This window comes from Lethenteron reissneri, chromosome 3, assembly GCF_015708825.2.
Source record: "Lethenteron reissneri isolate LAM-NWPU_2019-01 chromosome 3, ASM1570882v1, whole genome shotgun sequence".
In the NCBI taxonomy this organism is placed as follows: domain Eukaryota; kingdom Metazoa; phylum Chordata; class Hyperoartia; order Petromyzontiformes; family Petromyzontidae; genus Lethenteron; species Lethenteron reissneri.
This window is the reverse complement of record NC_083781.1, coordinates 12,423,438-12,442,173: the sequence shown is the minus strand read 5'-3', so window position 1 is coordinate 12,442,173 and position 18,736 is coordinate 12,423,438. Positions and strand designations below refer to the sequence as shown.

At 49.4% G+C, this 18,736-nt stretch overlaps 1 protein-coding gene across 1 annotated transcript in view; it reads left to right on the top strand.

Moving 5' to 3' along the window:
* MYO15B (myosin XVB) overlaps nt 1-18,736 on the top strand; it is a 92,268-nt gene that overhangs the window by 13,335 nt on the left and 60,197 nt on the right. Inside the window, exons 12-24 of the mRNA XM_061560704.1 lie at nt 296-354; nt 1,062-1,185; nt 1,958-2,053; nt 2,845-2,976; nt 3,608-3,733; nt 4,576-4,653; nt 5,785-5,924; nt 6,645-6,690; nt 7,686-7,810; nt 8,875-8,983; nt 10,015-10,190; nt 12,866-12,950; nt 18,486-18,680. Of these exons, the coding sequence (XP_061416688.1) occupies nt 296-354; nt 1,062-1,185; nt 1,958-2,053; nt 2,845-2,976; nt 3,608-3,733; nt 4,576-4,653; nt 5,785-5,924; nt 6,645-6,690; nt 7,686-7,810; nt 8,875-8,983; nt 10,015-10,190; nt 12,866-12,950; nt 18,486-18,680 (1,491 nt within the window). The remainder of the gene's footprint in view (nt 1-295; nt 355-1,061; nt 1,186-1,957; nt 2,054-2,844; nt 2,977-3,607; nt 3,734-4,575; nt 4,654-5,784; nt 5,925-6,644; nt 6,691-7,685; nt 7,811-8,874; nt 8,984-10,014; nt 10,191-12,865; nt 12,951-18,485; nt 18,681-18,736) is intronic.

The following is an 18,736-nucleotide window of genomic DNA, read 5'->3' as shown; positions in this document are numbered from 1 at the left end:
TATTTTGATGAAAGCTGGTGTGGACCAATCAGTTTCAAAGACAATGCATGTACTATCAGAGTATGTTTTTTGTTTGCATTTTGACCACAAGCATTGTGGTTAATGCAGACATGATTCCTTGTAAAAGGTTTCAGTTTGGTGTTTTAACATCGTAACACCTGTTTTGTTGCCAGAAAAAAGGGGAAAACCTATTTTCAAGTTCAGCATACATATATAGATACACATTGATATTCTCTTCAACTTAAGGATCGGTGCCCGCTGTGTTGAACCAATCACACGGAGTCTTTGTTTGCAGGAGACGATGCGGGAGAAAATTTTCTCCCCTCTCTCTGTCGAGGCTTCGGTCGAAGCCAGGTGAGTGTCGTCCGTGTGGCTTGCAGTGAATTCTGGGGGCGTCTGTGATATAAATGAGAAATAAGAGGATAGAATGTTCCATGCTCGTTTGTACCATTTTTGCGCACGCTGGTTCTATAATTAGTTGCTCCTCGCTCGTTACTCCACTGTCGATTTAAGATACAAAAAAAACTAATTCTACGTCTTCATACTGACTTAAAGCTTTCGTGACTGCAGGAATTCATATTCTTGGGTCTTTCGGTAAAGTCACGTAGAGTCACGTAGATAGGTTAGGTTATTTTTTGAAATTGTATTTGAACCTATCTACGTGATTCATTCTAGACTTGAAGTTTTCGTGACTGCCGGGATCCATACTCTTTGGTTCTTTCGGTAAAGTCACGTAGGTATAAAATATAAAATAAATTAGATCACGACGTTTCGGGCGCAACACAAGTGCCCGTCATCAGGTGGAACAACCACAGCAAGAAACAATTGCTGAAGCGGTGGTTATTCCACCTGCTGATGGGCACTTGCGTTGCGCCCGAAACATCGTGATTTAATTTATTTTATATTTTATACCTACATGACTTTACCGAAAGACCCAATAATATATCTCTAAACTACTTAGGTACTCAACAAATAAGTTTTGTGGCACTAACAGCTCGGCCATGCCACCGCACACTGCCCATGACAATCAAGAAAAACATTTCTCCCACGATGCTTTGCAGGGACACCCTGGCCAAGGTGCTGTACACTCAGCTGTTCGCCTGGATCATCGCGCGCCTCAACGCCAAGGGGGCCTCCACGCAGCAGGGTGTAACCCTCGCCATTCTCGACATTTATGGCTTCGAGGTGCTTCGGGCGTTTTGTTGGACCGTAGTTTCCCTCTTCACCGACACACCCGGCAGTAACGAGTAGATTATAGCTCTTTAGATGTAATCGTAATCGTCATAATGTTCATCAGCCACGCTCTATCCACTACTGGATGAAGGCGCCCCCCGCACCACCTGACACCACCGCAATTCCTCACGGTCCTGTGTGCTGCCACAATTCATCTCACTTTCGCGCGTGAATTGAACCCGTTGCTCCATCTCCACTCTTGGTTGCGCTGCCGATTGTGGTCTTGCCTTTGGCTACCTTTCATTCCCATCCAAGAGCCATCATCCCCTTCTAAGCTTGATGTGTCTTGCTCAAGCCCGCTTTTTCAAAGTCAAAAGTGATGCCTTACAGTTGTTTCTTCTCTGCTCCGCCTGTTCGTTTCAATGTCTCTCTGTGATTTTTGTCGATGCAATAATATGAACCATTATATACTTGGGACATTGCATTGATAGGGTTTCCATTGAGGTGATGATTAACGCACACAAAAAAACGAGTGAACTTAAGGAGACCAAATCCGTTGCTGCCCAGATTAACTTAAAACAAAAACCGCAGCTCACGAATTGTCAGACTTTTTTGGCAATGCATGCAACAGGTTTAACATGAATCTGCTGATGCACGTTCGAATACTGCTCGTACTTGCGTGTGAAGAGATTTATCGCTCTTTAAGAGGATCAGAGAGAGCGAGAGAGAGAGAGAGCGAGAGAGTGAGTGGGTGGCCGCTTTTCCCCTGCGGCTGTGCTTGCAGGATTTGGGTGTGAACAGCTTCGAGCAGCTCTGCATAAACTACGCCAACGAGTGCCTGCAGTCCTTCATCAACAAGATCATCTTCAAGCAGGAGCAGGTGGGCGTCGGTGGCTACGCACGCGGCCTTGTGGCGCAGCGAGACCCCCTTCCCCCCCCCCCCCCCCCCCGCGGACGTCGAAATGCAGTGCCCCTTGGCTCTGCGAGCAGAACGCAGTCGAGCAAAGTGTGGACTAATGTCGGTCCCTTCTGTTTGGGATGGAGTGTTGCTGCACCCCCCCCGCTCCCCCGTCCTCGCGCGCGTGAGTTTCCTCCGGGCGCTCCGGTTTCCTCCCCACGTGCATAATGAACGCTCGCAGAGTGGGTGGAAGCATCTTGATACGTAGAGGACTGCGGAGCAATCGTTGGCGCCGGCTCACCGCCCCGGCAGCCACCCAGCTTAGGGGCCGTCCATAAATGACGTCACGCACTTGGGGGAGGGGGGGGGGTTGAGAAATGTGACGTCACATCAAAATGCGCAACTTTAAATAAATATAGACAACGCGTTCTACTTAATTAAATAGACTTTTAAATAAATGTTTTCTCCTACAACATCAGAGTGCAGCGCCACATTAAATACACACTACAATGACAATAGTTTAAAGCGATTTGAAGCATGTTTTATTTTTTTGGGGGGGGGAGGGGGGCAGAGCTTTCTGACGTCATATTTGAGGGGGGGGGGTCTGACTTTTTGTGACGCCGTGTGACGAGGGGGGGGGGTCAAAAATCGTCAAAAATCGCGTGACGTCATTTATGGACGACCCCTTAGCCTGCGGCTCCCGCTCGGCGTTCGTGGAGATGGAGTTTTGCGTGAACCTGCTCGCGTTTGTGTTCGCCTGGACGAGCGCGCAGGAGGAGTATGTGCGGGACCGGCTGAGCTGGAAGGAGGTTCCATTCTGCGACAATCAGCCTTGCCTCGCCCTCATCGCACAAAAACCGCACGGCATCTTGCGCATCCTTGACGACCAAACCGCTTTCCCTCAGGTCCGAGCCTGTGTGTGTGTGTCTGCGTGTGTGTGTCTCTGCGTGTGGTGGAATGATGTGCGGAGCGGTGGTGTACGCTACGAACCCGCTCACGGCCAACACCAGTGACCATTATATGATCTGATCCGGTCCTAGGTCGAGTCAGCTTCAAATGAGTACCTGGTGCGATGTGGTAAACATCGCCACTGGGGAGACAAAGGCGGCTGGGCGTGGTGTTGGCCTCCCACCCCCTCGTGTGCCGTGCCGGCCTTTAGAGGTGCTCGCTAACAGCACTTTCCCCAACAGTTTGTTAAAGCTACACGGGGAATCTTTATCTTTGTGTCTGAGTGTGCAGGAATGATGTGGGCAGCGGTTGTGTTGCGTTTGGTTCGCTGCGCTACGAACCCAACGACACGAATTCGATTCCCGCTCACGACCAATAATAATGGCGAATATTTGAACCGGTCCTGGGCCTCCCCTAGCTCGACTCAGCCTCAAATGAGTACCTGGTGCGGTGTGTAGTAAGCATCGCCACTTGGGAGACAAAGGTGGGGCGGGTTCGTGGTGTTGACCACCCTCGTGTACCGTAGCCACCCCAACATTCTGTCAAGGCGATGCGGGTGATTATTTGTGCGCGTGTTGGTTGGTGCAGGCCTCAGACCACAGCTTCCTGCAGAAGTGCCACTACCAGCACGGCGGCAACGAGCTCTACAGCAAGCCCAAGATCCCTCTGCCTGAGTTCACGATAAAGCATTACGCGGGCCGGGTCACCTACCAGGCACGTCCATCGTGGGCCGCTCTCACCGTGCCTCCTGAGGCCTCCTGAGGTTTAGGAGCCTCCATGAAGGCTGGTCCTCCGTGTGATGTCTGCATGAGGGTTCCTCCGTGTGATGTCTGCAATAGGGTTCCTCTGTGTGATGTCTGTAATAGGGTTCCTCTGTGTGATGCCTGTAATAGGGTTCCTCTGTGTGATGTCTGTAAGTGGGCTCATCTATCTGATGTCTGTATGAGGGTTCCTCTGTGCGATGTCTGTATGAGGGTTCCTCTGTGTGATGCCTGTAATAGGGTTCCTCTGTGTGATGTCTGTAAGTGGGCTCATCTATCTGATGTCTGCATGAGGGTTCCTCTGTGATGTCTGTGTGATGCTTCTTCTGTGTGGTGGCCGGATGGGGGCTCCTATTCTCCTCGGACGTGCTGGGTGGCGCAGAGGCGTCATCCCTCGGGTTTCCACTTCTGAGGAGCAAAATCCGGGACAGATCGTAGGGAAGAGAAGCATAATTTTTATCAATACCACAAGAGGGGATAAACTGCGTGCAAATGTATTCTATTGAGTGGTCTGTTACTTGCAAATGACAAACACTGGGACTTTTAGCATCCAGAATTGAGGCCTGTCCTGAGAAATCTGAACGTCATCCTGGGACATTAAAACCCGCGGCCGTTGTCCCTCGCCTCACAAATCGCAGCACCGCTCCAGACGCTGTCGGCATTGTGAAATATTCTCCTCGGAGAATGGAAACCCGACTCTCGGCTCGCTGGCCAGGCTTGAGCGACGATTACGATCGAGTCAACTTTGAGCTGAATAAACGTTCGCGTCGTCCCGCTGCGCTCTGCCACGCGCAGGTGTCTCATTTCGTGGAGAAGAATCGTGAGCACGTGCGGCAGGATGTGGCGGACCTCTTCCTCGGCAGCAGCTGCACGGTAGCTCTGTTTCCACGGTGCAGCCAGCGCTCGCCGCTCGCTACCATCACCCGATCCGAATACTCACCGCTGTCACGCACTGATCGCAAACTACATACTCGCATCAACAGCTGCTATTCGCCACTTAAGTCGCGGTGACGTCACCATTGCGCTTGTGCCAGGATAGGTGCATCTTTAGATCCCCCGTATAGCCTTAACAGACTGTAGGGGCAAGTGCTGTTAGCGAGCACCTATGAAGGCCGGAACGGTACACGAGGGGGTGGGTGGCCAGCACCACGCCCGACCGCCTTTGTCTCCCCAGTGATGATGTTTACACATTGCACCAGATACTCATTTCACCATCACATCACCACCACTGCCACACACGCGCTCAGCAAAAACCATTCGCCACTGCCACACGATCACCACAAATACTCGCCTCGATCACAAATCAACACACACGCTCACTCGCCACTGCCACACGCCGAACATAAAAACAAATGGCACACCACTATAGCACGATATTTTATACACACACACACACTTCCATCTAGGGGTGGACAAAGAAGGTGGTCACCGCATCGTGTAGTTTCTGCGGCCGTCTGAAACGCTCTTTCATAGGATATTAGGAAGCCACTGGAGCTATGCACTTTTAAATAATCAAGATTGAAAACTGATTTCTTCAGAACTGATTTTTGTGTTTAGTTTGTTGTCCTTTCTCCGCACCTCCGAATAGCACAGTTAGCTATTTACGGTGCAAAAGAAGTTCAACATAAATTTCGATTTAAAGCTTTCGTGACTGCAGGGATTCATATTCTTGGTTCTTTCGGTAAAGTCACGTAGAAGGGAAATAATAAAATAATAAAAAATAAAACAATAACATTCTCATGACGTTTCGATTGCAAGACAAGCAATCATCATCAGGTGTGAAACCCACAGCAAGAAAAAAACATCTCTTGAAAGAACCAAGCATATAAGTTCAACAAAGATACATGTACATATCTATACACACGCCTGATCAATACGCAGCCGATAACCAAGGAAAAGACCCACCGTGCGTACGTGCAGACATGCGGCTGTCTCCGCTGAGTCCACCTCCCTCGAGTCACCGCGCTGCCCTCGTGTGTCCCGTGCCCGACCTCCTGTCCTCAGCTGCTCGCAGAGATCTTTCAGACTCGGCGCCATTCGGCGGGGGCGGCGGCGGTGCCGGGTCCCCGCGGCGGCCCCACGGGCCACACGGTCTCCTCCGCCTTCCGGCATTCCCTGCAGGAGCTGCTGTCACGCATGGAGCAGTGAGTGGTTGGTGGGGAAAAGCCACACAGGAGCAGGAGGCGCTGATGGGCCACGGTGGGGTGGGGGGGCCTTCAAAAGTGTGGTTGACCTCTGTGCGAAGAAGCTTCGAAGAAATTCCCAGCCGATTTCTTCACTCTTTCTCCGCGATAGGCAACCTCTTTGGCTCTCCCACAAGGGCATATACCTCTCTAAATCTTGACAGTTTGAAATGCGTCATCATCGTGATCATCGGCCGCCACAGTCAGTCCACTGCTGGATGAAGGCCTCCCCAAGCCACCGCCACCTCTCGCGATCCTGCGCTGCAACATTCCACCCGCCGCCGGGGTGGACTTGATCGTTTTGTCACCTCCCCGGTTGACAACATCCACCGCAGTGCTCCAGCAAGTGGTGCATGAAGGCCGCGTAGCTGCTCATTGGCACTTTTCGTTAGTTTTTTGGCCCAGTGCATTGTGGGCAGCTATGTGCCTTCATTTTCCTTCGCTGCATCGCGTGAAGCGCCGAGTATCGGTGTGTGTGGGCTGTGTGAACATCTCACGTTTAAGTACTTTTTTGGGAAAAAAAAACCCTTTTGTGGCAGTTTGGAGCCATTTTAGATTTTAAAAAGTATAATGTTGCGAAAGACACCTTGGGACCCAACAAAAAAAAGGAATGGAAATTTTTTTTTTTAATTGTGGACGATTGCCCTCGTAATTCCGTCTCTGAATGGTTCTCCTCTGCAGGTGCAACACGTGTTTGATTCGATGTTTGAAGCCAAACTCCAGGAAGGTAAATGGCGCACCGAGGGCAACATTTCACAGGGTTTTCAGATTGACTTTCTAAATCATAATAAGTGCGGTCTCAAAAACTTGACGTGGGGAAATTAATGGCCGTTAAATGACAAAAAATTCCTACTCGTGCATTTAGAATGCAGAGGAATAGGGTTTTAAGCAGAAACAATTGAAACCGACTTGATATTTTTTCGGTCAGATCGCACAAGTAAGATGTGTGTTGTAAATCCTCCTCCACCCGACATAGTCCATGCATAAAAGTTGTCACGTGAACAAACGTACTGCCGCAGCACACCGGTGTGTGAGAGCGAGCACTCCCCGGCATTGCACAAGTTGTTGCGGCGTTTTGCTGCTACTTACAACCAGCACCATCGGGCAGCTGCCAGTTGTTTACGACACACATTTGTGTCGGGCGGTGGCGGGTGGTGGAGGGTGTACAATTCGTCACAACATGCCAATTCTGTTTACGGGACAACCCTTACTAGTTGGCTGTGTCGGGTGGTGGCGGGTTTTAACGTCACATGTATATATTCACGCGATCTAACCCAAAAAAGCTCTTATGGATGATATTGGTCGCGAAAGCCTACATGTTAACTAATTATGCCTTTAGCCTGCATATAAACCATCACCCACACTCCGGTCATCCTCGCAGCAGCGGCTTTTGGCTGGCCATCGAACAAGGACGGCCACTGCATCGAGCGCTTTCAGATGCGCTTCTGCTGGCCGTCTGGAACGCTCTTCCTTCCAATATTAGGAAACCACTGGAACTATATAGCACTTTTAAATCTAGATTGAAACCTAATTTCTTTAGAACTGCTTCTTGTGTTTAGTTTATTGTCATTCCCCCGCACCTCCGATTAGCACGGTTGGCTACGTACGGCGCGAAAGAAGTTCAGCATACGTACAAAACGGGCGTTCTCCGATCGACGCGTTTGTAACATTTCAAAGAGAGCGACGTTTGAAGTGACCGTGCTTGTGATCTCCGTTCACCAGGAAGCCGGCTCGTTTGAGCCGGAGCTCGTACGGAACCAGCTGCGGTACCTGGGGATCTTGGAGACGATTCGAATCCGCAAGGCCGGATTCCCGGTGCGGATGCCCTTTGACACCTTCATCAGGAGGTGGGGGAGGCCTCATGGCCTCTAACGTCACGAACGCCTGTGCCTTTGTACTTTTGATGGCAATGCATTCGGAAAGTTGGAACTCCACACGAATAAGCCCCGAACAAGCCTACTGGCGTCACAAAGGCGCGTCTGCCTCCGGTACGTGGCAGCCCTTCCTAACCTGCGCAGTTACTTAACTAACTCTCATATGGGTTGGCCCTGCCACAAAACACATGTGGGTCAAGATCATCATGAGACACGGTCCATCCACCGCTGGATGAAAGCCCCTCCCCAAGCCGCAGGCATCTCTCCCAAACCTAGCTGCGATGTAGCAATCCAACCAGCACCTACACACGACCTGTTTGCATTGCTCCATCTCCTCTGCGCGTTCCATGCCTTGGCTGGCACTCCATTATTATTATTATTGGTCATCGACCATCGTCCATTCTAACATGTCCTGGCTCCATCTCTCACGCTCCTGCGACACCACAATCCATCCCATCTCCTTACGCTCGAGCTGACCCCATTGCTCCATCTCCACCGTGGTTCATCCTCTTGGGCATGCGCTCTCTCTTCGGCTACCATTCTGTCGCCAGTTTCGTTCGTCGATCAACATCCATTCTAGCCGTGCGTCCTGCCCAGGCCCACTTAGTTTTGCTGTTAGCGGTCAACACGATGTCTGGCGATCTTTGGATACAAATGGTTTTACATGCGAATGTCAATGGCGTCACGGTGGCGAGATGTTAACTGCTTCGCCTGGTATACAGGAGTGCGCGTGGGTTCGATCCCGACCCTGACGTCTGCATTTTTGGAGTTTGCGTGTCTCTCTCTGCCCGTAGTCACGTGGAATTTTCTCCGGGTTCTCTGGTTTTTCCCTCCACATTTAGAATCAACGTGCCTTTAGAGTATTTGGCTGATATACATTTCCACGTGATAAGCCACTTCGTTGAGCTACCATTGGTGGCCAGATCGCTTCTGAAAAACAGCTACATAGCTCAGTGGGCCTTACCTGGTAGAATATTTTTTGTTTCGTTGCAATGGTTTAATGTGTAAATGATGATACATTATGTTGTTCGGCTCAGATATGCAGTTCTGACAGAAACCACTGGAGAAGGGAAAAACGGGTGCCTCTCCATCCTGAACACCCTCAAGCCAGAACCCGAGGGCCTATTCAGGATAGGCCTCAGCCAGGTGAGACAGGAGTGCAGTTGCCAGGAGATGGCCCAGCTGAAGGGGAAGCATTTTCTGTACTGAGTATCGAAGAGGATTTTCAAATACCTTTGACAAAAGTAGAGTGTATTTCGGACCTAATGCGTACAAAGCTAAGAAATGTGTGAGAGAAATGCACTCGCACGTATTAAGCGAATACAGATTGTCGAGCTGGGTGGGTGGCTCAGCCACCTGCATAAAACTGCGTTCTCAAGTGCATTGACGGGCTCATCCACGGGCCGCACACAATAAACCGTCTCGTTAAATTTGATTCCGCACAAAATTTTGGCTAAATTTCCGCTCTGAGAATTAAATGTAACGCAACAAGCCATTTATCCTTGTAACGTGACGGACGGGAAAGTGCTGCCCCCTATTGAGCGGACCCGACGTCACTTGAAGGGATCTCGGACGTAGTTATGCGAGAGCTCCTTGTGGAATTTTAGTTGAGTTGCACGACACTGACAACAGTTGGCATACAATTGGGGGGGGGGGGGGGTGTGGAGGAACACACAGAGTACAGATTGTCGGCAGCGTGTAAAACAACAAAAGCAAAACGAATCGCACCCAGAACATCTGAATCGACTCGGAATCCATTTTCTGGTAATTGCACACACGCGGTAGCGCTGCTGAGTATTAAATTGTTATCTTTTTTTGTTGTTATCTTGTACAGTGTTGTGACGTGCAGTTTTTGCACGAATACCGTCATATATATTTTTTTTCTAACCCCACTGCCGTTGTGCTGTGGCTAGCCGTCGAACAAAGATGGTCATCGCATCGAGCACTTTAAGATGTGCTTCTGCGGCCGTCTGGAACGCTCTTTCCATATTAGGAAGCCACTGGAGCTATGCACTCTTAAATCTAAATTGAAAACTCGTTTCTTTTGAATTGCTTTTTGTGTTTAGTTTGTCGTCCTTCCCCCGCACGTTCGATTAGCACGGTTGGCTATGTACAGTGCGAAAGAAGTTCAACATACATACAACATACACACGCGTGTGTGCTTGCGCGGTGTCCAGGTGTTCATGAAGGAGGCGCTCTACGTGCGACTGGACAGGGAGCGCGAGCGGCGGGTCAAGGTGGCGGCTATCACCATCCAGCGGCACCTGCGGGGCTACATCCTCCGCAAGCAGTACCGCGTCTTCCGAGAGAAGGCCGTGGTCTTGCAGGCCCACATCCGCGGCTTCAGGGCCAGGTGCTTGCGCTGCCCGCGGGAACTGGCGGGGGGGGGGGGGGGTGGGGGGATCACGCAGAACCGCGCGGAAAGAACTTAACACGTGGGACAGGTGGCGCCGGATTTGCTGCTTGCTGCATGGCCTCAGTGGGATCAGGCTCGGAGTTAATGTTGCATTGGTGTCATGAATCAAGATCGTGTCATATTGTTTCGATGTCGGTAAACCCCCATAGCCTAGATCCTGCAGCCGCAATCCATATACAGGCGGTGTTCCTGAACACCTTCATGCAGAACCCTTAGCTCGGTGCTATATGCAGGATCTTCTGTCTCACTCTCTAGTATTACGTAACCACAGGCCCTGAACTCGTAGAACAATGTAAGGACTCGCGTATGTTTCCCCTAGAGATGTCAAACTTGCCACGGAGTTGGGAACCGCTGCTTTACAGAATAATGTGTGCCTGTATGTGTGCTAAACTGATCTTTAACAGCACTTGCCCCAACAGTCTGTTAACGCTATACTGGGGGTCTTTGTCTTTTGTTCCTGGCCCTACCCACCCCCTTGTGTGTTGTTAAGTTTGTAATCGGGCGCACCTACAAAGGTATCTAAAGCTAACAAGGGGAACGTTATCTGTGTGTGCATGCGTTATCTTGAACACAAACTAAATGCTAAAACGCGAATGAGCGGCAGTGAGTCCAGATCTTTGTATATATTGATTAGTATTAACGTTTGTTTACCCAGAAAGGCCTCACGGAGTCTCGTGACGGTCTTTCAGAAGGTGTCCTGACAAGTTTTCGGACACTCGCGGGTGGCGATCGCTACGAATTATCCAAACCTCCCCGACCGATGCCATGATGTGCGGTCATGTTTAGGAGATGAACTGAAGCACACGGAACTGTTAGCGCTTATTCAGAGGCGGCCTGGACACACGCGTGACGATACCTCGTCAAAGTGGCCAATTTCGTCATCGCACGTGGACAATTATAGCAGCAGTTTAATAATCTAAACGCGTGTTGATTCTAACCGGTGGAGCCTGGAGATTATTCCACACGACCACCACGGGAAGAGAGAGGACACGTGCCCCAAATATACAACAGGCGTCGTCAGCGTACAGGATCGAACCCACGACCTCCTGGGCACTCGGCGAGGCAGATAAGATGTCCTCATCACCAGGCACCCCTATGCTCTATATAAATAGAAACTGCCGTATTGTTTTTGGTTCTAAGTTCAAGTTTGTTATTCTATTTAACTCGGCAAGGGTTTGAGAGACCAGAAGTCTAATTTGTGTGGGTGTGGGTTGCGTGCGCGCGTGCGTACGTACAAGCTTTCGTGTGCGTCACTGAAAAGGGTGGCTCCAGTTTGACAGGGCTGGGATAAAGTTCAGTGAGTGGGGTTGTACTTTATGGGCATGAGAGATGTCAGCATTTATTTTGGTCCTTTTCAGGTTACTGATGCTGCGTGATTAATTCTACGTGTTAAGGTGATTAATTATATTTGTATAATTAATTTCGGTTTTTTGTCCACCAGTCGTGGGGGTTGTTTGACCGTACTCCACCTCATGCTGGGTCCGTGTGCGTTGTCGAAGGGAGGGTCCGGGGACTTGTTCAGAAGTCGCTCGTCCTTCATGTTATGTGCCGCCACGTTTATGGCGCAGTGCACTAAACATTTGCGCCACCGCTCCATATAGCAATCTGAATAGATCGGTATTTTTTGTAATTATGCATGAAGGGGCCTTGGCACCCACTTGAACTGAACTATTTTTATTTTACCAGGTAAAGCCCACTGAGCTATATGGCTCTTTTTCAGAAGTTACCTGGCCACAAATGATCGTTTAACGAAGTGGCTTATGACGTGGAAATTTATAGCAGCCAAATACTCTAAACCCATGTTTCTAAATGTGGAGGGGAAAACCGGAGGATCTGTAGAAAAATCCACACCACCACGGGGAGAACATGCAAACTTCAAATTTACAGGCATCAGGGTTGGGATCAAACCCACGACCTCCTGTATATCAGGTGAGGCTGTTAACATCTCTCCACAGCGGCGCCCCATTCATCAGTCTTCCTAACATTTTACTTCTACAACAGGAGTATAACCTATGGGCTTTAGGTATTAACTCTCCCCTTTGGAAGTCTGGCTGAGAAGGTGCATGGGCTGTCGGTATGTGTGTTTATAGAAAATACAGAAAACAAATATCCAATTTGTATGAACCGAATAACTTATGGATGTTCATTACCCTATTTGCCTCTCTCTGGCCATTAACACCATTTCCATGTTTTTGGACAAAATCCTGATTCTCTCGGGCTGGCCTGAGTTCCCTGCATTAAAATTCGAGCCAAGCGAAAATATTAATTTCTGGGGAGAGTACTACCCAATTCACGTGATACCTCAACTAACTCGAAAAGTCAACTTTCGAACCTCTGGTCGTCTGTCCACTGGAATTGTGGGACAAATTGCGCCACACCCAAGTTCACTCGAATCGCCTCCTATTTTTTTTTATCAATCCGTGGAAACAAATGTAGCGCGCATTATTCGACTTCACGTGCAGCGCCACCGCCTGTACCCCAACAAGGCGATTGTGTTCCAGGAACAGGACGTGAGCCACCTTTGACCTGTGTGTGCACGTCGGGGGCTCTCTAGGAGGGCGGCGACGGTGACGGCGGCCGTCCCCGTGACGTGGCTCGTTGTCGTTGCGCAGGCGGCGGTTCCAGCGGTACCGGCAGGGCGGGGTGCAGCTGCGGGCTGCGGTGCGGATCATCGTGCTCACGCGGAGGTACCTGAAGGTACGCAGGTCCCGGGAGACACCGCCCCCCCCCCCCCCCCTTGTATTCCACCTCCCCCCCCCCCTTCCCGCACTGACCCCCTGCCCAGTGCATGAGCTTGAGTCTTACTCTTTGGTTTTTTCGGTAAAGTCACATAGGTAAAAACAATATTAAGTAATTAAAAACAACTAAATTAAATCACGACGTTTCGGGCGCAACACAAGCGATGCAGTCTGCATCGGCAGTAGGCCAAGCTTTCCCACCTGATGACGGACGCTTGTGTTGCGCCCGAAACGTCGTGATTTATTTAGTTGTTTTAATTTATTTTTACCTACGTGACTTTACCGAAAAAAACAAAGAGTATGAATCCTTGCAGTCACGAAAGCTTCAAATCTAGCTTGAGTCTTAATCATTATACTGACTTTTGTTTATCTATCTATGAATGGCCACACTGGGTGGTAGGACTCTTTTTCACGAGGGTTCAGGCGTTGGGTTTTAATTTTAAGAGGTTTTCGGCCGATTCAGAACCAGAATCTTTATTTATTTAGACTTCAGGAGGAATCCGATGAGCTATGAAGCTCTTTTTACACAGATGTCCAGCATGGGCGGGTCAGAAAGTTTCAACAATGATGATGGTTTATTATGCAAATTGGAAGAAACCGAAGCGCCCGAAGGAAATACACAAGGGGGCAAAGCTCCATCCCTGTACAAATGTAAATCGGTGGCAATTCGTCCACTTGCTGTACTGCCTTCCCCTGGCAAACCAGGGGAAGGCACATCCGCCGACGCCCACGGGAAGAGAGTTTCGCAAACACTTGTTACAGTGACCCACCAACCCTCGCTGCTGCCTCGCTAGTGCTGGATTACAGGCAGCCACGGCGGAGAAATAGTAATACTGGGAGGTGTGTTCACACACGACAGGAAGGCATGACTCCCACCATGCCTGGCATATGTCATTTGACCACCCCAAGTTGGAACACTGCTGTCATCTGGGGTGGAGCGCCCAGTGCACTTGACAGCATTCAACGTAAAGCAGTCGCGTTGTTTGTTGATCCAGGACTCGCCAATTCACTCCACTGATTCGCTTACTGGTGGCCATCCACCTCTTTACGACTCTTCTACCGCTACTGTCGTTTGTTTCTGTTCCCATGAACGTCGCTCATCGAGGTGCAGTTTAAGGACAACAAACTTTGGGTCTCTGTGTGAGTCTTTGGGTCTCTGTGTGAGTCTATGGGTCTCTGTGTGAGTCCATGTATGTATGGATGTTGAACTTCTTTCGCACCGTACGTAGCCAACCGTGCTATTCGGAGGTGCGGGGTAAGGACAATAAACTAAACGCAAAAATCAGTTTGAAAGAAAATCGTTTTCTTTCGAACTGGCCTTGAAAATGAGATGACTGATGTCATCGGTCCATCCAATGCACTCAATTCTGCCCCACGCTTCACGTCATCAAGGCCATTTCAGGAATGCGACTGAGCCAATGTCTCAGCAGTCAACAGCTGCCTGGTTTTGCTACGGCCCTTCATGGGCCCGCCCAATTACGGCGCTCCTCACAAAGTGAACATGTCTCCAAGCCCAAATGAGCACCAGTCTGTGGTGTTGTGGCAGGCCCCCCTGTCGCGCCACCTACCCATCCCCGTTCGTGCGGCATGAGTGGTGGTTGTCGCGGCCGCAGTGCAAAAAAGAAAACCCCCAAGATATATTTCGTGGGAAGAAGCCTCGCAATAGATTTGCCAGGGCAGCTGTCTCACAAAAGACGACGATCCTGGGAAGAATCGGGACAGGTGGCAAACCCTGGCCGTGAGCTGCCGTGAGGAAAGACGATGGCTTACGGCAAAGGCCAGGCTGTACTCTGGTTAACGATTGGGGGGGGGGGGGTTAACACTCACCTGTTACTCGTGACACTAAAACTAAGCCGAGCCTATATTGTTTATGGACGGCAAAGAGTGCATCACCAGGGCCGTGCGCATAGTTTTGCAGCTTTTACTGCGGCGCTACAGCACTATGGGCAGGTACCACAAACGGTTTATGGCGCGTGTTCTTGAATGCGATCCATTGTGGACTGATCCGTCACATTTGGTTTTTTCGTGTAACTCGACGAATTTGCCGCACCGTCGGTTAATTTTTTTGTCCTCGAATTTGCTCAAAAGACGCCCGGAGCATTAAATACGTGCGGCGAGATCGAATCTGTAAATGTAGCTATTAAACCATTTTTTTTTGTTTACCAGGTTAGGCCCACTGAGCTATGAAGTTCTTTTTCAACGGTTTTATTTAAATTCACTCCTGTTTGTCGTGGTCAAATCTTGTAATCAAAATTTAGTCCACTTTCTGTCGTCCAATGAATTAGAAATTTTGCACACGTACTCAGATCTGGTGACAATGCATGCCTGTATCAAAATCGGCGTCAATTAATCAATTAATTGCCTCCTTTAATGCAATTAACATTTAGCATGGACGCCTTATTATTTATATATATTTGTGTAGGTCAAAAACGCCGCGGTCCCTAAACTGTGGAATTGCCTCGCCCAAGAAGCCGGCACCGCGTGTCTCTTGTGACCAAGATGTCGTCCACTTCTCGTTGTCCAATCGAGTTATTTACTTTTTAGTTGCACTTTAAAATAACACCGTTGTTTTTAAAAAACTTTTTAAGGAGTTTATTCATAAGCGACTTGGCCACAAGTGATAGCTCAATGAAAGCGGCTTATCACTTGGAAATGTGTAGCAGCAGCCAAATGCTCTAAACGTGCGTTGATTCTGGACTTGCGAACACCCGACACAGCCAACTAGTAAGGGTTGTCACGTAAACAGAACGTGCCAATTCGTCACTAGTACAGCACTAACCGGTGTGTTGGAGAGCCAAGCCACAACATTTACAATCTGAGTACGACGTTTCGGCAGTAATTACAACCAGCTTCGTCAAGCGATAGCCAGATTTGTGGAGAAGTCCACCCGTTTTGTTCCTTATATAGAGGCGTAGATGTGGTGACCACACTTCCAAATACACAGCAGGCGTCAGGGTCGGGATCGAACCCACGGCCTCCTGCATACCAGGCGAGGAGACGCTAACGTGTGGGGAGTGGAGCGGATGGGCGTGCCCCCCCCCCCTTCCCCCGTGGGGTAGAGATCAGATTTTGGTGGCTGCGGGCTGATGGAGCTCACGCGATCAATCTCCACGTTGCTTCGCTGGAGCCGACCGTGTTCAAAGTTATCCATCACTGGCCAAACCTGAAAATTCGAAAATGGGAAAGAGCATCTCGTATTCACCGATTATACGTGTGACGCAAAAGCCTTGATCTGCTTTTGACTCTGGTGGGAAAAAAGTTTTGGCGTGGGGTATACTGTGTTTTCACGACAGTTTGAGAAGAATATAGTCACTGAAGGAAGATGATAACACACTGATGTACTACTTATATTACAGAGTCTGCTGTTACCAAACTCTTCACCTGAACTCAGAAACTAAACGACATGACCCCAATACTCCGATTCCTCCACTGGCTACAAATCCAATCCCAGTTCTACCTCAAGACTTCCCTCACAATTTTCTAAATGTTCCATTTTACACGCCTCCTCCTATCTCTCCCCCTATCACCCCTCCCCCTGTTCTACTCCGGTTCATGCACTTTCCAATCCAGCAACCAATGAGTTACGTTGAAGCCCTCGGTCAACCTCCGCTCAGTGGGAGATCGCTCCTTCTCTCTCTGCCAATCTTCTTATCTGGGACGTCCTTCCCTACCGCGGCCATCTGTCCTGTCGACCCCCTGCTCCCAAGACAACCCTCTTCTCCTATGACCGTCTCTTCTCTTCAACAATTAAAACGCTTTCATTCTTCTCCACGAAGCACGTCCCTTTGTGAAGAGTCAGGCTATGCAGTTTTATTATTTGAGACGCTCGGCAAAATCCAAAGAGCATTGAGGTTTACCTATCGCATAAATCTCGTAGCCTATTCCTTGCAGCCTCGATCCACGCGTATTGTTCTCAACACCTTGAAGCCTAAGGCCTAAGTGTGGTGTTATTCATTATCCACATAGGGTCCTCCGTCTCTTTTCAGTCTTTAAACAACCAACCGCAAGCCCCCAAGCTATTGAGTAATACACGAGGCCTGTCAATAAAGCAATTAAACATCTTTTAAAGTTACGTCGTTTGTATTTCCCCAGGACGTTCTAAGTTTCTCCTGTCAGAATCGTGCCGTCGTGAGATGAAGAATCCATCGGGAAAGCTGGCAGAGCGATGTGGCCCCACGTTTGTCAGAGAATTAGCGGAAAAGGGATTTATTATTTCATAAGACGTCTCCTAAAACATTGACTCGGCATCTTTATCCTTCATGCAGTTAGCGGTGTGCACGTTTCCAAACACTCTTGATGGGAGATAGTTTTTTTTTTGTAGCATGACAAAGCGATGTTTTAATTCTCACAGCTGGAATTGAATCACGTTAAAGCGAAGATTTTTTTTTAAACGTTTAACGCGGCGTTTGCTTTTTCGTGCAGCTATGGCGACCAGGCTGAGACCATCGACTTGCCAACCCAGTGTGATCACAGGTGGCTAAAACCTGGGCTTGAATGCAGCTTACAAGTAGTGCCAGCTCTGCACATCAAACCGCTGGACCAGCCAGTCGCTTGAGTTATCAAGCGTCTTAATGGGATATAATCACGACATTGTTTTTTTACTCTCTCCTGTCTAGCTCGCACCAAGTGCAGTAGTTGTCAATCAGACTTTTCTAGAGTTATGTGGTGGGAGAAATGTGACTTTAGTTGATAAAATATATCTTAAACATATATATAATGTGGACTCTTATCTGATTTTTGCAAAGAGGAACTTATTTTGTCTTACTTTTTAAAATTCTTTATAAAAATAAGCATCCCTAGGCACAGGCATAGAGGCCCAAAACGCCAGGTGGTCAACAACAAACAGCACCACTGTGGATTTAAGTAGATAAGTAGATACGCATTAATACCTCTCTTGACCAGGGGTGTATTAGAGTGTGGGAAAATAGACGACGGGAGGTGCATGAAGCAGAAAGATAAGAGCATTGACATGCAGCGTGTTGACCCTACCGCTCTATTGAGCCGGCCAGATGCCCCCTATTTAACGGGCCACTTGGAGCCGAGATCCCACAAATACTTAGAACCTGGATTCACGAATGCGAGTTGACGACGCAGCACCAACTCGGCCGTCCTTTTTTCCCCAAAGCGGCAAAAGACGAAGATTTCCCCTACGATGCCCCCGTTATCACGCAGCCCTTGCAACCTGTTGCAGTGCGATGCTACGGGTGTTGCTCCCTTTTCTGGGAGCCAGCGTTAGGCAGGGCGCACAGCGGTAGTGCGTAAAGCCAGATAACGTTTGTAGCGCAATACGGCTTTTTATGGCTGGACTTTGACACGGGAAATAGTTGCGTTGTTTGTGTTCGCAAGTCCAAGTCCTTAACGGTGTCATTCGTCCCGTCTAGAATTCGGCCCGCAACGATTTTTTCAAGTCTGCTAGAAAAGGGCAGATGTGAGAGACGTACGTACGGAGAGAGGACCTTTCTTTTCAACGGCGTGAGTAACCGGCGAGGCCAAGACGCCGCCGATCGCCAGCGAGGGTTTGCCCGAGAGGATTAGGCGCTACCTGCCGGGTGAGTGCCGTCGTGCGTTTGTGCGAGAACCCATCCCCGGGATATCTCCCCGTCCGGCTGGGCGTTGGGCAGGACCACTCCGCGTGCGGTCGACAACGCGGCTCGCCGAGGCTGGCTCTTCTGGGGCGTTGTTCACTGGGGTCTGTTTTTCTATTTCTAACAGAGACGTTTGGATGGACGCGGTGGTTTTTTTTGT